Raw genomic sequence first — 19,378 nt, 5'->3', positions numbered from 1 at the left:
TAGTACCTGTGTAAGAGATGTATTCGTGGGGTCTTGTTTAGCATGCCGTTTAGGTGACGAATCTCAGGATGGACACACTTGTCTTTTACTAGAATCTGATTCTGAGGAAATGCACCCTTGTGTTTCCAGCATCTGTCAACAGATCAGTATTAAAAGATTAATTCAAACGGTGTTTTCTATGGTTAAACCATTGTGTGGATTAAGAATTGTGAAACCGACTAAAATTCATATTCTTAACTGTCTGAAGCAGTTTGTTGCCATAGTAAACACTTTTCAGCTTATACAAAAGATGCAACATGCAACAAAGCCCAAGATTCGGGCAGCAGCTTTTCAACTTGTCTCTAATCACCATTACAGTTATTTTTTAAAGCCAACATCGATTTACAGAAATCTAATCAAAAGGCCTTATCCATGCTAAGCAAGACCTGTTTGTGTTATATTTTCTGTTGACTAACTGTTGTATTTTGTTTTGTTTTGTTGTCAGAGGAACCAAGACTCGGCAGCTAGAACAAGGAAAACCAGGTCCCAACCCATCATGACACGTAATACAACCTATAGAACATTTTCTCCTTATATTATATCTGCTAGAAAAAGATTCATTATGACCATAATCGGTCGCTCAGTTGTCTGGGCTTATGTTTTTAGCTCTGTTGAACATTTAGGGGAAAAATGTGATGAATGTCAAGAAAACAAATGCATACCAGATGGACACATTTGTAATATCTGGTTCACTAAACCATTTATTGCATATAAATAGAGCTTATTTATGCTAGAAAGGATAGACTTGTGTCCTGTGTGCGTGCTTTGCTAAAAATGTATAACTTGCCTTGTTTTCGTAAAGCTATCAAGAATGATGTGGATGATATTACAGCAGAGTTTGAGAAGGGTGAGATACCCATTGATGCTTACGCACGACTAATTCAGCCTGTGAAGACCAGCTTTATGTGGTCGGCTCTGTTCCAAACAGAGAAAATAGGCTTACATAATTTAGTGAAATACAAATATATTAAACATGTGTTGGCTTAAACATTTATTTAGATGTATTACCGGCTCACTGATGGGTTGGGACATGGTTTGCAATTTGATTTGTGTTTTCAACAGTGTATACAATTCTTGTATTTTCGCTTCTTTTCAATTGAATTGCTAATCTGTATTCAAACAAGCTTGTGTGACTATTTTACAACTGTTTAACCTGCTTTTATTCATACTTTTAAGCAATTAATGTATAACAGTGTGTAACCCGGAAAGTGAAGACAACATGTTATTTTGCTATGTTTGGAATTTTGCTTAAATAAAAATTGTTTAAAGCACTTTTTTGGTATCTTTTTGATTCATTCAATAAAACGTGTTGTTTTAAATCACTTTGGTATCTACTTTATGCCTTGCTTTATAAAGGGAATGGTTTTACATGTCTGTTTGGGATGCACTGCTTTAAATCACTTTGATATCTACGATATGCCTTGCTTTATAAAGGGCATGGTTTTACATGGCTGTCAAGGTAACGGTATGCTCTGGACGTGTTTGGGATGCACTGCCAGGCTCCTTGGGTGTGTAATAGAGTCTCTGTAAAGTTTTCTTGTACATCCTCTTGCAGGGGTCTGTCACTCAAGCTCTCTGTACTCTCTGTACACACCCCGGCGCTGTAAGCAGATAAGAGCAGGATGCCTGCTCCGCCCAAAATTGCTGACTTACCTTTTGACACCTTACAGGGGCCCCAAAGGACCGGTTTCGATCACAAAGATGAACAGACTCAGTTTTTTAGGATCAAGGCTAAGAGCAGCTGACCATTTTCCATATGCACGACTGACAAAAGCCCCGATGCCGGTCAAACAGCGCACCCGACAACAGGCAGAGATCAGAGCGCGGGGAAACACCAAAATTAACGCAGGTGGCATATGGCGGGTACCGGAAATGCCAGGGGGGCGGGACAAACACCTGTCAAAAATTTATGATGGATAAAAGTGACGCTCCTTTACTACTCACGTCACTTATTTGCAACATAAATTAAGCTTGTTGGTAGTTGCCACTTTTATAATAAAAAAGGCAGCCTCATTTATTAGGCTTTATGAGGCTTTTTTATTATAAATCACACAATTTATTTGCTTTTTGATTAGTGTTTAAAATTTGATTTTATCAATTAATGTTGTTGTGAAGGTAGGATTGATTTTTCTTTAATCTGTTGAATTCCATATCTGGAATTTATGTTCTGATAAGCTGTGCTCTTGTGTCATAATTGAATGCTATTATCATTCTTTAATAGTTTTTCTGTTTCTTTGTTTTACCTTTATCTTAGAAATGCTTTACACTTATCATTTACATATAAAATATCTTATTGTCTTCATTTTCCTTTGTTTAATTCCATATTATTTCTGAAGATGTGCCCAGTGGATCCTTATTAAATTGGACAGAGTTAAGTGGGTTAGATAACAGATGGATACAGATGATACGCCAGTGTAAAGCCTACTATTCCAATGATGCAATTTATTTTGTGTTTAAAAATGTTAATAGAGATTTAACTGTTTAATTCATTTGCTGGTAAGTTTTAGCAATATGTATTCATATTATGTTATCAGTTTTCATGGGTTGCAAATGTATACCTGTACTCCCATTCCATGTGTTTGCATTCACATTCTTGTAGATTTTTAGTGAAAAGGATAAAAAAAACTGGACTCAAAACCAGTGGTTTGTCAGTTCAGTTTAAACCTCCAACTCCAAAAGCAAATGATTAAATTGTACTGTGCCTAACTGAAAAAAACAGATACGAGATGGTACATCTGTACTTGGGAATTGTCTTACGATGGTCCTCACAATCGATATAAAATAAAGTTTGTTTGTACTGCATTAATAAATAAATATAGAGGGTGGTGATCTCTCCATATTCATGTTAAAGTAGGACTATAAAAATGGGGCAGCCTTCATTTTTAACTTTAAATGACGGATCTCTTAAGTGTAGAGTCCACTTGTTTCCAAGTGTGTGTCCATCAAGCAGTAGCAGGTTAAGAGGCTCTTTGTTGGGGACTGAAAGAGACAGGATTGAGCTTTACCTTCATGTGCCTTAGCTTGTAGCCGACAGTAGTATAAGCCATGCACCTTCTGTCAAAATGTTAAAAAATGATTGATGAGTTAAGCCCCGCCCCTTTTGGAATGACAACGTTAAGTCCCGCCCCTTCCTGTTTTCCCTGCCGGAAGTCTGACCCCTTCCTTGACCCCCGCCCCTTCCTGTTTTCCCCAGGAAACGGTCAAGATCCGTTTGCCGGATGTCTGTCCCTTCCTTGAACCCTCCCTTTCTGTTTTTAACCCAGGAAACTGTCAAGAGCAGACTTGATGGATGTGTGCCCCCTCCTTGAACTCACCCCCCTGTATGCCCCAGGAAAACTGTCAAGAGCAGACTTGATGGATATCTGACCCCTCTTTCACACGGTCCCCCACGTCTCCCGAGGACAAGTCCAGGCATGTTAAGGAAGGCCCCTGAACATGGTTGGGCAAGTCTCTAGCAGACCCTGACGTCCACACCTATTGGTGGTCCCAGGCATTCTGACTCTGATTCCAGCCCCAGGGCAGTCCTTGATCACTTCTCCCGAGGAGAGCCCGCCCACACACACATGTTCCAGCCTGTCCAATCTGTCTTATAGCTATTCCTGCCTCTATTGCTTTGGGTAAGAAACCTCTGTATCTATTAATTAAAATATCTATCTAACCTTTTATCTAAGTCAAACCGATTTCTCCAGCTCACATACAGTCTGTACGTTGAAAAAGCCTTTACTTCACACCGCTGGGTGCACGAAGTCCCCAGAAATACATGATGTCCGGCACTCTGTCTACACTGAGACTCTGCGTGCTCGTAGTTTGAAACACAAGCTGACCGGATCTCTCTGGCTACACAGAGACTCTCGGAGCAGACAACCTCTGCGCGCGCCCGGAGCAGGCAGGCCCTGCACGCCGCGACCAGGCACGTGTCTATAGCCACAATCTGTATGAGCATCGCTAGATCCAGCCACAGGAAACTGAGAGACCCCGGCTGCGTTCTGAGCGTATGCGTATCAGCAACTAAACCCCCACGAGAGGTAAAAGTTTTTAATGATAACTAGATCGATATAAGACCTGTAAAATCACACACACCATTAAATAATAGGCAACAGGATCCTTTTAAAGAACGTTTGAGACGTATAAAAATCAAGCCTCGGATGTATATTTTTAAAAAACCCTGTTCCTGCCAAGTTAGATTGTCTTAAACACCTCGGACCTCTGGGGATAGAGAAATGCATTTTAAAACACTCCTTGACAAAACCAAAACCTTTGGGAGCGATTCACAGCTCAGAGGCGCCTGTTGGGTATCCTGATCTTTAAACCCATGTCTTATTGGACTTTTCGGTGTCCGGCCAAAGGCATGGATGTGAAACCGGACAATATACGGATGTCCAGGGCCAACAGCTCCGACATCCTGAAGCTAAGGGGGTTCAGTCCTCATGCTGACACAAAAGATGTTCACACATAATTACTTTAACATAAGCTCGTATCTTCCAGGTTGTTTGAAACGAACTTAAAGTGAGGCCAGACATTTGCTAAAATAAATCTACGCATAACAAAGGCTCCTTTTTAAAAAATACTGGACTTTTCGGTGTCCGGCCAAAGGTTTAGATGTAATTATTGTTCATACAGACTATTCTGCACAGAGCAGACAGTCCATATAACGGTAAGACCTATTCATGATTATTATAAGTGTTAAACGAGCATGTTTTAAAACGGAGGACTGAATCCTTATATTTTATCCTTAATATTAATATTTCCAAGTTGATTCTCCGGTAATTCCCTTTTAAAAATGATATTTGTTTACAGTGTGCAGGAATTATCAGCAAGTTTATTACACTCAGCGCGTGTGTAGGAACGTGAGCGCGCTCGTGTGTGTATAAATTGTAGCATTTTATATTTCTATCTCGCTATCTACGTGTACGACAATTAATGTACAATGTTCATAGGACTGAAGCAAACAATATTAGTTTTTTTTCTCTTACCGAAACGGGCTTTACAATCAATTAAGTTTTGTCTCGACGTCTGAAAATTCAAAACAGGTTCTCTCCTCTGAGAATATTCAGGCGTGGTTTAAAAGAGCAGGCCGGGTGTGTAATAGATCGGACATAAGACGTCAGTATTCTGAACTATGTACAGAAGGACCCGCTTGTGAAATGCATACTCGTTCGAAGCAGAATCCCGCGGTAATCGGTTGTTTTTAAAAGTCTGATAACGAAACATTTATGCTTTATAAAAATTCTCATTTGGACAGCCGGCTGGAGACAGATTGACTGAACCCTGAACACGGACCCAGGAATTTATATCGCGGCAAATGCCTAATAGACATAATGCAGTTGTGTTTCCATTCATTTCGATAAATGAAATATTATACGGCATGATTTTACAGATCTTATATCGATCTAGTTATCATTAAAAAACTTTTTACCTCTCATGGGGGTTTAGCTACTGATGCGCATGCGCGGAGAACTCAGCCCCTGTGGCGCACAGCCTGGGGTCTGTCAGTTTCCTGCATTAATGGTATTAAAGACCTCCTTTTGTTACATTCAAATAGTGTGGCTTCTTTTCTTCCACACCCCTGACCAAGGCTCTTCTTGTTCAGTTGCTCCATTTGGCTGGACAGACAACTCTAATATGAGTCCTAGTGGTTCCAAACTTCTTCCATTTCTCTCTCCTGGAAGCACTCAGAACTTTAGAAATAGTTTATCACCTTGCCCTGATCTATGCCTCACCACATCTTTTATCACGGAGGTCTACCAAGGACTTCATGACTTGGTTTTTGTCCGGTGTGAATTGTGGACCTTACATACACAAGTGTGTGCTTTTCCAAATTATATCCAATCAACTCAATTCGCCACAGGTGGACTCCAATCAGATTCTAGACACATCTCATCCTGCATGTCACTCGTCTCCACGAGAAGTAAAGCAGACAAGATGTACCTGAGCACAATATGGAGTGGCACAGCAAAGGGTCTGAATATTTATATGAATAAGAGATTTCAGTTTTTAATTTTTTAATAAACTAGGGGGCTTCGTCCCCTGCTTGCTTCACTTGCCAACCCCTTTCCCCCAGCGCTACATGCTGTTGTGAAGAGGGGGGCAGAACGCACCCCAAGGAGTCGAGGCAGCTCCTCCGAAACTCCCTCTTAAATGGTGATACAATGGGCAACAAATAAGTTTGTTTTTTTAAATTCATTCTATTGAAATCACACAACATTCCATACAAATAGATCAATTTTACAAGAATAGGATTGAAAACAAATCAACCCCCACCCCTGAGAGAGCAAGGGCAGCAGAATAAAACTTAAACCTAGTAAAAATAAGCAAATAGTTAAATTAATAAGTGAATATATAAATGGAGGAGAAAAAGAAAAAAAAAGAGAATAGGGAGAGAATCTGCTTCCTCAGTGCTTTAAAAGCGTCTTCTAAAATGGTATTGATTAGATCCTGCCAGGTTTGGAAAAATTTCTGCACAGATCCTCTAAGTGAGAATTTTATTTTTTCCAATTTCAAATAATATATAACATCAGTTACCCACTGACTTAAAAGGGGAGAGTTAGGATTCTTCCAGTTGAGCAAGATAAGTCTATGTGCCAATAGTGTAGTAAAGGCAATCACAGTTTGTTTGTCCTTCTCCACTTTAAGCCCAACTGGAAGGACACCAAACACAGCTGTTAATGGGTTAGGAGGGATTGTGACACCAAGGCTGTCTGAAAGACATTTAAAAATCTTGGTCCAAAATGATGTTAATTTGGTGCAGGCCCAAAACATGTGACCCAGTGAGGCTGGAACTTGATTACAGCATTTGCAGGTTGGATCTTGCCCTGGAAACATTTTGGACAATTTTAAGCGAGACAGATGTGCTCGATATATAATTTTTAGTTGAATAATTGTATGCTTTGCACATATGGAGCTCAAGTGAATTCTCTGCATTGCTCCCTTCCACTCCTTTTTCCATTGTCCTCTTGGATCTTTGAAAGGGAGGGACTGTAAAATGGTTTTATATATTGCAGAGATGCTGTCTAAGTCCTTGAAACTGAAGAATATATTTTCCAGCATAGAGGGAGGTGGGAGGTGAGGAAAATTGGGCAGGTTCTGTTTGACAATGTTTCTAATTTGAAGATAGTGAAAGAAATGTGTTGCTGGAAAATTAAGTTTGGAATGTAATTATTCATAGGATGCAAAGACGTTGTCTATATAAAGATCTCTAAGCAATTTAATCCCAAAAGTTTTCCAAATATTAGAAACTACATATGTTTGCGAGGGTTGAAAAAGGTGGTTCCCATGCAGAGGTGCCACAGATAAAAGATTCTCCATCTTAAAATGCTTTCTACATTGGTTCCATATTCTGAGTGAGTGAAGCACAATTGGGTTATTAGTTTATTGGCGATAACTTGCATTTATTGGGGCGCAAAGCAAGGAATATAAAGAGGAACCGCAGGATTCTATTTCTATTGCAGACCAAACCTGCATATGTTCATCTTTTTGTGTCAATGTCTAGGTTTTAATATGTTGTATGTTTGCTGCCCAGTAGTAAAATTGAAAGTTAGGTAGAGCAATGCCACCTTCTGCCTTTGGCCTTTGTAGGGTCGCATTTGGATACGTGGATGTTTTGAATTCCAAATAAATGTGGTTATGGTTGACTGTAATTTCTTAAAGAACGATTTATTGATGTATATTGGAATGTTTTGAAATAAAAAGAGAAGCTTAGAGAGGATATTTATCTTAACAATGTTAATTCTTCCAGCTAAAGTGAGATGAAGGGTTGACCATCTATGCAAGTCTTGCTTGATTTTTTCAATACAGACAGCGATTTGTTGATAAAGAGCTTTATGTTTACTTGTGATGTTTACCCCTAGATATCTGAACTGATCTGCGATGATAAAAGGGAAGGTGTCCAATCTAATATTGTATGCTTGAGAATTTACTGGAAAGATCACACTTTTAGTCAAATTAATTCTGAGACCAGAAATCTTTTGAAATTCTATAAGTGCTGTTAGGTCTGTAGGCACAGTATTTTGTGGGTCTGATATATACAGTGCCATATCATCTGCATATAGAGACATTTTCTGTTCAAGTCCTTCTGTGATTATCCCCTTTATCTCATAAGCATTTCGAAAGTGAACTGCCAGTGGCTCAATAGCGATTGCAAAAAGTAGTGGTGACAAGGGGCATCCTTGTCAGGTACCACTTTCTAGTTTAAAGTAGTCTGAATTAATGTTGTTAATACAAACTGAAGCTTCTGGATTGGTATACAGTAGTTTGATCCATGCACAAATGTTTGGGCCAAACCCAAATTTCTCCAATGTAGTGAAACCCTTTAGAATTTTCTATATTTCTGCATAAATATGACCTAAAACATCATCAGATTTTCACTCAAGTCCTAAAAGTAGATAAAGAGAAACCAGTTAAACAAATGAGACAAAAATATTATACTTGGTCATTTATTTATTGAGGAAAATGATCGAATATTACATATTTGTGAGTGGCAAAAGTATGTGAACCTCTAGGATTAGCAGTTAGTTTGAAGGTGAAATTAGAGTCAGGTGTTTTCAATCAATGGGATGACAATCAGGTGTGAGTGGGCACCCTGTGTTATTTGAGATAAGGGATCTATCAAAGTCTGCTCTTCACAACACATGTTTATGGAAGTGTATCATGGCATAAACAAAGGAGATTTCTGAGGACCTCAGAAAAAGAGTTGTTGATGCTCATCAGGCTGGAAAAGGTTACAAAACCATCTCTAAAGAGTTTGGACTCCACCAATCCACAGTCAGACAGATTGTGTACAAATGGAGGAAATTCAAGACCATTGTTACCCTCCACAGGAGTGGTCGACCAACAAAGATCACTCCAAGAGCAAGGCGTGTAATAGTCGGAGAGGTCACAAAGGACCCCAGGGTAACTTCTAAGCAACTGAAGGCCTCTCTCACATTGGCTAATGTTCATGTTCACGAGTCCACCATCAGGAGAACACTGAACAACAATGGTGTGCATGGCAGGGTTGCAAGGAGAAAGCCACTGCTCTCCAAAAAAAACAGTGCTGCTCATCTGCAGTTTGCTAAAGATCACATGGACAAACCAGAAGGCTATTGGAAGAATGTTTTATGGACGGATGAAACCAAAATAGAACTTTTTGGTTTAAATGAAAAGTGTTACGTTTGGAGAAAGGAAAACACTGCATTCCAGCATAAGAACCTTATTCCATCTGTGAAACATGGTGGTGATTCTGTCATGGTTTGGGCCTGTTTTGCTGCATCTGGGCCAGGACAACTTGCCTTCATTGATGGAACAATGAATTCTGAATTATATCAGAGAATTCTAAAGGAAAATGTCAGGACATCTGTCCATGAACTGAATCTCAAGAGAAGGTGGGTCATGCAGCAAGACAACTACCCTTAGTGCACAAGTCATTCTACCAAAGAATGTTTAAAGAAGAATAAAGCTAATGTTTTGGAATGGCCAAGTCAAAGTCCTGACCTTAATCCAATCGAAATGTTGTGGAAGGACCTGAAGCGAGCAGTTAATGTGAGGAAACCCACCAACATCCCAGAGTTGAAGTTGTTCTGTACGGAGGATTGGGCTAAAATTCCTCCAAGCCGGTGTGCAGAACTGATCAACAGTTATCGGAAATGTTTAGTTGCAGTTATTGCCGCAAAGGGGGGGGTCACACCAGATACTGAAAGCAAAGATTCACTTACTTTTGCCACTCACAAACATGTAATATTCGATCATTTTCCTTAATAAATAAATGACCAAGTATAATATTTTTGTCTCATTTGTTTAACTGGTTTCTCTTTATCTACTTTTAGGACCTGCGTGAAAATCTGATGATGTTTTAGGTCATATTTATGCAGAAATATAGAAAATTCTAAAGGGTTCACAAACTTTCAAGCACAACTGTATAATTACGGTGCCAGTGTCATTGCAAGCGGATCAGACAGCCGGTGATATCTTCTTTACGATGCCATGACAGGGTGCGACTCACGGTCTTATTTCAGGAAAGTGTCGGGATCAGCTTTCTTAACTCTTTATCTGCTTCCACTCTACTGGTAAATATGCAATGTTTGCCTCGAATCTTCACTTTCAGTTCGGCAGGATACAAGAGGCTGTATCTGATATCAGCTTTTCGTAAGTGCTGTTTAGTATTATAAAAAGAGGCACGCTTAGCAGCTGTTGAGGGTGAGAAGTCAGGGAAAATACGAATTAGGTTATTTTCAAACACAATCTCTTGTTTCTGTCTGAGAAGTGACATTACATTTAACTTAGATTGTAACTTCTCGAAGCGCACAATAAAAGTCCTATGCTTAGAGTTGTTTGATCCCCGTATGCGATAAGCTGTAGCTATCTCGGTGTCTGATTTAAAGTCCTCTCCAATTATTTTCGAGAACAGTTCAGCTACGAATTTCACTGGGTTTGGACTTTCGCGATTCTCAGGTAGACCTTCAATTCTAATATTATTCCTTCTGCATCCATCTTCCAGAGCAGCAAGTCTGAGTTTTTTGCATTTGGAATTCACAGCTGTTGCTTTTCCATCAGCGGTGGATGCTAGAATTTTGGCTGTTTCAATTCGAGTCGTGAATGTCTGGTTAACATCCTCCAGCTGATCGGCAAATGTGCTCAGTTTAGACGCATTTTCCTGAATGTGTTCCTCAATTTTTTCCAGCATACATTTGAAGGCTGCCTCAAGCGATTATATACGCGTTTCTCCGAGTCTTTATTATCCTGCCGCAGCTCTTGCAGCTCCCGCCGCAGCTTCTCACTTGTCTTCTCACTTATCCTCTTCTAGGTGAAGCGGCGGGCTCTATTACAGCCGATGTTCCCAGCTCGTGAGGAGTAGGTGAAAGCGCAGACTGCAAGGCCTTTTCCAGTTTCAAGTGATCTTCTACAATCGGCGAGCTATCGTGACCTGCATCACTTGCACATTCGGTCCCCTTTTCGCTTTCAACTGGAGACAATGCAGCGAACCGTGGTCCAGAGGAGTCTGGGCTTTCGCCTGTCTGTTCCAGATCAGTCTCTGATAGGCCGTACCTTGAACTTGAACATGAACATGTGGTGTCCCAATGGCTGCCTTGTATCTGATGCTGCCAGTTAGGTTTAGCCTTCATGTGACCTTGAAAGGGTTCTGTAAGTGTTGGGTGGATGATGATGTGTCTCCCAAGTGTAGAGATTTGTTAAATGAACCTCAGAAAGCAAGGCTACAGGTTTAATGGGAACTTACTGGGTGACTTTAACAAGTTCTTTGTTTGGAGATATCTGCAATTGTAGAAATGCGTACTCAACTGCAGCAAGCGCTTGAGATTTGTAAGACACTTTGAATGAAGTTATCTAAATGATAAAGTTGTATAAAACGGACAGCTTGGCCACAAAGGGATAAAGGTGCTGTGCTAGTAATCCTATAAAATACTAACATTTCCTAACATATTTTAATAAATTACCAAAATACTATCTCTCACACTGCTAGTAATCCTATAAAATGCTAACATTTCCTAACATATTTTAATAAATTACCAAAATACTATCTCTCAAGGATTAAACATACAGTGTAAACTGGCTGAAAGTGACTTTATTTTACTTCTCAAGTTTGTAACATTTTCAGAAACATACAAAAAATGTATTTCATTAAAAAAAAAATACAACGTGTGCAATTCTGAATAGTTTGACATTTCTTCTTCTCGGTTTTCCCCAATCAGAAGGGTTTCTCCTAAAAAGTGGGTTCTCTCTTTCTGAAAGTTGCCTTCATAGCTGATCCTCCACTGTCTCTACCATAGTGGTTAAAAAGTGGCAAGCAGGCCACCATGCCAATGTTCATGTGCCCAGCCATGTGAATCAGCTCAGCCGGTACATTACCATCCTTTATACTGTGAGGATGGGCAGACAGAAAGTACCCAGGGAAATCTGTTGCTTTTTCAGCTGCGACTTAAAAGAAGGTTAATGAGGATACCAACAGCCAGAACGAAGAAGCATACAGCCAGGGTGTGCCCCCGATACAGGACCAGCTGGCGGAAGGTAAGAGGATTTTCGGTAACGTTTTCCACACCACTACCAGATTTTTCATCATCTTTCACCAGCTCCTCTCTGTCTGTATGGCTCTGCTCTGCAATAAAATCATCCAGCACCACATGAGGCCAGGAATGATGGTTGACCTCTGCAGATAAAGAGCACACAAGTGTTACAAACTTTACACCCTACTTCTGCATTGATGTTTTTCTGTGTGTAATAAATACTTTGTGTGAGGTTAGTCTGCTGCGTTATCTATTACTCGATTAAAGTTCTCAGCATTGGCCTCTGTGTCTGGCCAAGCAGCTAAAGCATGGAAATATAAACTATCCATCCATCCATCCATTTTCCAACCCGCTGAATCCGAATACAGGGTCACGGGGGTCTGAAGGAGCCAATCTCAGCCAACACAGGGCACAAGGCAGGGAACCAATCCTGGGTAGGGTGCCAACCCACCGCAGAAATATAAACTAGAAAGTTCCCAAGTTCGCTTCTTTCATTGTGTGGCCCTGAGCAAATCACTTAATCTGTCTGTGCTCCTTTTTAAAACAAAAATAAACACGTGGAGAATATTTCCCTTCCAAAAGAAATGAGATCCCTGGATGCCAGGAGAACAAAACAAGTTTCTTGCTAAATTTAAACTTGGTCATGTGTTTACTTCCTGAGGCACTGAGAGTGCACAAGTTCAAGTGCAAGTTCAGACTTAAGAGTCCCATATGAAAACTAAGATAGCTTAAGAGAGGTACTGGTGTAGGTGTCATACCGGCAGAATTATTTGTGGGATGAACGTTATTGGCTTGAACATTGTTGTTCTCGTTTGATGGTGATTTCTTCAGCCCGGCACGCATTTGAGCCTGGAAAATAAAACACAGTGTTATTGAACTGGCCAAAAGAAATAAAGAACCAGAATATTGCACAGATCTCACATTCAGTGTCTTGGGCGCAGAGTGTAGTTAAAATGTGACCGGCATCCAAGATGTCGTCAGTCTCCAGTGTCAAGATCAGTAGGCAGTACTTCTTAGGTAATTAAATCATTCAGTGCACCGGCACCAGCGCTCTGTGCCAGCACTCAGTGAAGAATGCTATACAAAAATAAACTGAACTGAAGTATCCAACAGTGTCACACACCATGCTGGCTCACTGCTGTGATAAAGGCTGCTTTAGAAATAGGGAGGCTCTTCATTGTACTGTATGGTTCTTTAACTTGAACTTCTTCAGCAGATTGTGCATTTTAATCCAGTTAGCCTTATTCATCTTAAACATAACCACATAATAGGGTTAGCACAATGGACAAAGGAACAGATTCATTCAAGTCAAATGCAGAAGGCTTAAGTAACACAAATACAATTACATAGTGAGTCACACAGGGAGTTTGAACCTGAAAGTATCTGGCATCACTGTGCATCGACCTGGTCAGGTCAGGTGAGACTGGGGAGCATGCTCTGGTACACCCACCAAATGACGAAACAACTTGGGATCCTGGTTGGCAAATGGGCAGACATGTGGTCCAGTCCCACCCTCCGGAAATGACCCTCTATCTGCTGCAGCCCGGTGTTACATGGGTGTCCCCTTGGCCTGGTCCAGCCACTCGGGTCCTCAACAAGGAGGATCTTGTGAGATGAATCACCGTTGGGGAATCGCGCCACATGACTGTAGTGTCGTAACTGACACTCCCTCACAATGCAGGTAATGTGCCTCATTCTGGACTCCATGAGCAACTGCTCAATTGACACAGAGTCAAACCAGTGATACTCAAAGATTCTACCCAAGTATTCTCCGAAGAGACACAGTACCAAAGGAGTCCAGTCTTCATCTCAGATCACTGAATAGTGTCCATGTCTCGCTACCATATAGCAAGACAGGAAGCACTCGGACTCTAAAGACTTGGACCTTCATCCTTTTGCAAAGATATCAGGGGTGCCATACACCCCTTTAACAGCGACCTCATGCTCTCCCAATCCGTCTACTGACTTCATAGGTGGAGTCACCAGAGACATGAATGTCACTGCTGAGGTACGTAAACCTCCCGACAAGGTTGACATTCTCTCCGCAGACAAACACACTGCTGTATGCCTAAGAGGTCATTATCATTTATGATAGACAGGTATATTCTCATTCAGTTCCTTAATGTTTTACACAGGTTTGAATGTTGTAAGATGGAGGCCTTGTTGGAATTGTTAATTAGGTTTTAACTCAACCCGTTTTAGCTCATGCCAGTGTGCAGTGCACTCATGAATGCATATGCCAGTTTAACGAGATGATTGCTTGGCAGCATGGCCATCAGTAGGCACCAGCTGCTACTAGATTAAAGAAATGTAAAATGGACTGGGTAAGTAAATGGGAGGAGTATTTCTGTATTTGTTTCTTTGAGAGTGTCAGAGAGAGAAGGAAAGTCAGCATCGACCATGATGATGGTGGTGAGGAAGAGCAGGGTTGAAGGGTGAATGTGAAGTCTGTGTGGTGATAGTGCTTTTAGCTGTTGAGCAGTATAGTGGGCGAGTGGGCAAGAAGCCACCAGAGTGACCTGGAGCAGGGAGGCTCAAGCACAGAAGTATTTAGTAGAAGGGAAAGGCACCCTGTGGGGGATGTGGAAGCCATTGTGGCAGGGAATAAGGAATGCAGCGGGCTACATCCAGGCATGAGATAGGTAGATGGGCAAGATGCTTTGGGAGCTGCAGGCATCCACTGCTTGGACCCATTGGAAGACTGGGATTGCAATGGGCTGCGATATTGAGGTCTCCCATCGTCCTGATGAGGTGAGAAAATGAAGATGGGACAAAATGGTTTTTAACTTTTTTAACATTTAGGATTTTAGTATTACCAGGATGTCATTGTTTTAACACCCTGAGACACCGACAGTTATTTTAAAGGCACATGTTTTACGGATTATTTATTTAAACTGTTTAATGACATATTTATTGCACGATGTTGCACTTAATTATGTTTTAATAAACTGCCAAAAGTCTCCATTGTCTGTCTCACTTGCTGTGGTCCGTCCCCGGTTCATGACTATCGATGCCACAGATAAAGGAAGGTGGCTTGGCTGCAGATTCAAAGCATAGCATCTAGTAGTCATTGTTATGCTTCACTTCATTAGCTGCAGTGGCTCAAGCCTCTGCCCCATAGTCACTGGCCCGAGTGCCCACTTCTCTCATGAGGATCTTTTTCATTGTAAGAAGCAGAGAACAAGCAACAATAAGTAATAGGCCTTGTTAAAACTATCCACAGAAATTAAGCTTGATCTTTAATGGCGGTGTCACTTCACTGGAGCTTTTTACTTTGTAACAAGCACACCATAGTGACAAAAGCGAAGCTGAAATTTGCTTATTGGATGTAGACAGACACACCCATTGAACCATGGAGACCCCCAGCTTCAGTGGATTTCCATGGAGATAATCATCCACACTTTAAGTAATATAACAAAACTGGGAATGCTCATTGTTCTACATGCCTTCACACACATCATTTTTAATTGCTTCCTGAAGGAAACTACCAATAGTTGATACAAAAGGTACTTGATTGACAATTATTGCAAGTTACTCATTTAGTTAGCTACTTTCTTTTTGGTGCTTGAACCCCAGATGCTTACTGGATTCATACTATATACTGTAGACAGCTGTTAAAAATTGTTCAAGTTCTCACATATTGCTGCTGTTTGTATTTTGTAAAACTAGAGATGCTGAAATCTGTAAATAATTCTGTTTTGTGTAGCACAGCAATTTAGTTGGGACCACCAGAGCGGTAGTTAGTGTGCTAATGGTTAGGCGGGAAACTCAAACACTACAAACCAGAGTTTGGAGGAAATGAAGAAAGGAAATAGATCAATGCCAAAAATTTGGTCAAGAATTTAATATGTGGTACGGTAAGACATCAACTGGCTGATGAAGCTGGAATGTGGTGGCAGCATCGTGAAGCCAAGGGCTGGTTTTGCTCCCTTGTGAATTTTCATAGAGGAAACTCAAAGGAATATTTAAGGCAGGGCTTCCTAACTTGGGGGGCACAGTGCATCTAAGTGAAAGGGGGGTGGATGGTGGATAGTCACGAGAACCTCACCGCTGTAAATATTTGCAACTAAATAGCCGCTCAAGAAAATTGACATTAAAAGAGGGCAATCTTTTCACTTGCTTAAACATTTAAGCAGCTCATCCTTTTTGAGCAATCACTTTTATTGGAGGTGGTTAAACATAAGAAAGGGTTGCATTCTTAAAAGGGTTAAGCACTCCTGACTTTAGCACACACACACACACACTACTGACAATACTTGGCAACGTGAGAGCAACACGTCCAACATCAAGTGGAACAGCACAAAGAGATGGAGAGAAACAGAGGGGCTGCTCTCAGATGTCTGATGGATGCAACCTCACTGCTTTGCTGCCAGGAGTTAATGACCAGCGGACATGATGAGAGTAGAGATTCTCTCAGTAACGGTTTGCAAAATCTGTTTGTATTTTGACTCCATTTTTCATTATCTGTGTTGTGTGGAATTCTAACATGTCACAGTCCACCCCAAATTATTTCAATGTGTTTTGTTTAGGAGAAAATTGAGGACGAGGTCAAAACATCTTTTTTTTTGCAAGAAGATTAGAAAGTTGGCATTTCATATCATGTATTACCTGGCCATTATACAGAGTTATGTAGATATTGCTGACTTAGTCCAGGAGCTTTTTAATTGATTTCTTTGAAAATTGATGAAAACCTCTGGGAAGCTGACAAGACTACTAATAAGTACTTGTTCAGATTAAGGAGAAAGCTATAGGTATTAATGAGATTTGGTGTTACTAATGATGTTTTCTCTTTCTATTATCGGTAGCCACACACACTAAGCAGTAAACATATTTGCTAAAGTTCATCATAACATACTCTCATAGTGTTTTAATGTTCTAAAATGATGCACTTCTGAAACTCTTTGAAGTACAGGGCCAGTGTGACAATTGTTAATAGCATTCATTCTGTAAAATCATACAGTGATGGAGTTTCATAACATCACATTCATTCTGCTTTTAAGTTAATGAATAATGCAGCAAGAGTGTTTATGCACAGCTTTTATGTTATAGTGATGTGCTGTGATGTGAACTCTTACTGTTAAAGTCCATTTGCACTTTAATATAATTAGATGGCAATCCCTTTATTGGCTCTGTTATCTTTGTTAAGATGCATTATATTAGGAAAATGAAGGATATGTGCAGTAGTGGGGGACTAGTGTGTTTTCTGATCCTTTGACTTATCTTCACAAGGCTGTGAACATTATCATACCCCTGATGTCACATCCACATTTTCTGTAAAAATAAATCACAATAAATGATAATATTTAAAAACATATATAAAAGTAGGCATTAATTTGTTTATGGAAATTCAAATGTAACAAATCCTGCACTGTAAAGTTCCACTTGTCCACCTTGTGAGCCACTGCCAACCAAAAGGTCTGTGCACATCACTGCTTCATATCACCCAGCGTCAGGTGTCACAGCACTTTTACAGGCCGAACCTGGACCAATCTCTCAAGATCTGAGGTGTATCCTATCCACCTTACCTAGGAACACAAAGATTTTATAGGATCTTGCTTCAAAATGGCCGACATCCCATATCATTTACTGTATACACTGGCTCCCTGTACTCCTGAATGTCGTTGAGAAATGAATGGAAGGATTAAAGACAATCTTAAGATGGAATAAAAGACCTTCAAGTTTCACTAATGTGGCTCACAAGCATTTCACTCTTCAGCAGCCCCCCTTGCATCTCTTTTCTTATCAGGTTCATTTGCATTTCACTAATACATGGACCTCTCTGTATCGTCCTTGGCCTTTGAGATCACAAGCACTTCACTTATTAATGGACTCCCTTGTAGCTCACCTGGACTGGCCTACTGAGATTTAATTTTCTCAAGATTTGTGTCATTCTTCAGATTGTCTTCTTTATCACAGTTGGCTCTACAACAGTAGGATGTGTCATACTCTTATGCATTCTTTGATTTTTTATTTACTTACTGATTCATAGGTTTATTTGTGGTGGCTTCTTCATAGTTCTGACTCACGCAACAGTATGAAGTTTTGTATATGAACAGAATTGCCGTTATTGTTTAGGTCATTGTATGGTTGTCACATCTGCCACAAATGCCCTGACAGTGTATGGTACCCTGTCTGGCAACTTTATAAAATCAGAAAAACAAAAGCCATTTACCTCCTCTGTCAAAAGCTTCCAGTCGAATTTGAAAACAAGGATGAAAAAGAAGATGCTCTGCGTGAAGACACAGACTAAAAGTCCTATCCAAAAACCTATCAATGGAGAAGACAGATAATGAGGACACACATTAGAAATCAACATTGCTTAGAAAAGATGAGAAAAGCCAAGCAAAATGACAGACAACCTGTCTACAGATCTACATTGTTTTGAAAAAACTCATCACAAACTTCAAAAGACTTTGTTGGACAGTTATCTTATCCAGAGATCTTGACCATACATTGTTCTTCTCTCTCTTGTTAAATTAACCCTAGCCTGAATGAATCTATTCATTTTTTACATTTAAAATTTCTCATTTAAAGATTTACCAATGTTGTTTCTTGTCCTAGAGTGTGTATATAAATATAGGGAACTCCAATCTCTGTATTACATCTTGCCTGAAGAAGGGGCCTGAGTTGCCTCGAAAGCTTGCATATTGTAATCTTTTTAGTTAGCCAATAAAAGGTGTCATTTTGCTTGGCTTTTCTCTACATTCATAATGGCTAACACGGTACAACACCCTAGTACTATTAGAAAAGATGACAAATCAGAAACAGTGAGCAGAGGCATGGAGCACTGAAGTCACAGACTACAGTACGTGACATTTTTGAGCATCTTAGCAGAGCACAGATGAGATCCAAACTACAGTCGTATCAGTACATTCAACCTGCTTAATGCAGTTTTGGGACACAGGTCACCTGAGAATGTCCCAGCAGCATTGGAAGCAAGGCAACCCTGGATGAGCAACCAATTCATGGCAGAACACATGCGTGCACACACCAATGTTCACTAATGCAGGGTGAATTTAGAGACACCAAGTAACCAAACACACACATGCCAGAGCACAGGAGCTAGAGAAAGACCTCAGACAGACACCTGGAAAACGTCCACACTCCCCACAGACAGTGGTCACGGTGCCACCCAAAGATCATATCCTCACACATACCAATGAAATAAACACATTCAAGGAAAAGTCCTCACCCAGAACACCCATATGTGCAGCAAACATTAGGGAGACCCCAATGGGAAGACCAATGATGTAATATCCAGTTAAGTTACAAATGGCTCCGATTTTCTGCTTGCCAGCTCCTTTCACTATTCCACTAAAAACACACTAAAGAGATAAAAAAAAACT

The 19,378-nt window shown here is 40.4% G+C and overlaps 2 protein-coding genes across 2 annotated transcripts in view; one reads left to right on the top strand and one right to left on the bottom strand.

Moving 5' to 3' along the window:
• The window catches only part of nxn (nucleoredoxin), a 337,134-nt gene that overhangs the window by 11,618 nt on the left and 306,138 nt on the right, over positions 1–19,378 (top strand). The window lies entirely within an intron of this gene.
• The window catches only part of LOC114655548 (multidrug and toxin extrusion protein 1-like), a 276,585-nt gene that overhangs the window by 174,403 nt on the left and 82,804 nt on the right, over positions 1–19,378 (bottom strand). The window contains exon 14 of the mRNA XM_051930853.1: positions 19,225–19,357. Coding sequence (XP_051786813.1) covers positions 19,225–19,357 — 133 coding nt within the window. The remainder of the gene's footprint in view (positions 1–19,224; positions 19,358–19,378) is intronic.

This window comes from Erpetoichthys calabaricus, chromosome 8, assembly GCF_900747795.2.
Source record: "Erpetoichthys calabaricus chromosome 8, fErpCal1.3, whole genome shotgun sequence".
Classification (NCBI taxonomy): Eukaryota; Metazoa; Chordata; class Cladistia; order Polypteriformes; family Polypteridae; genus Erpetoichthys; species Erpetoichthys calabaricus.
Note: the sequence above shows the minus strand (reverse complement) of the source record. Positions and strands in the feature narration are given on the sequence as shown.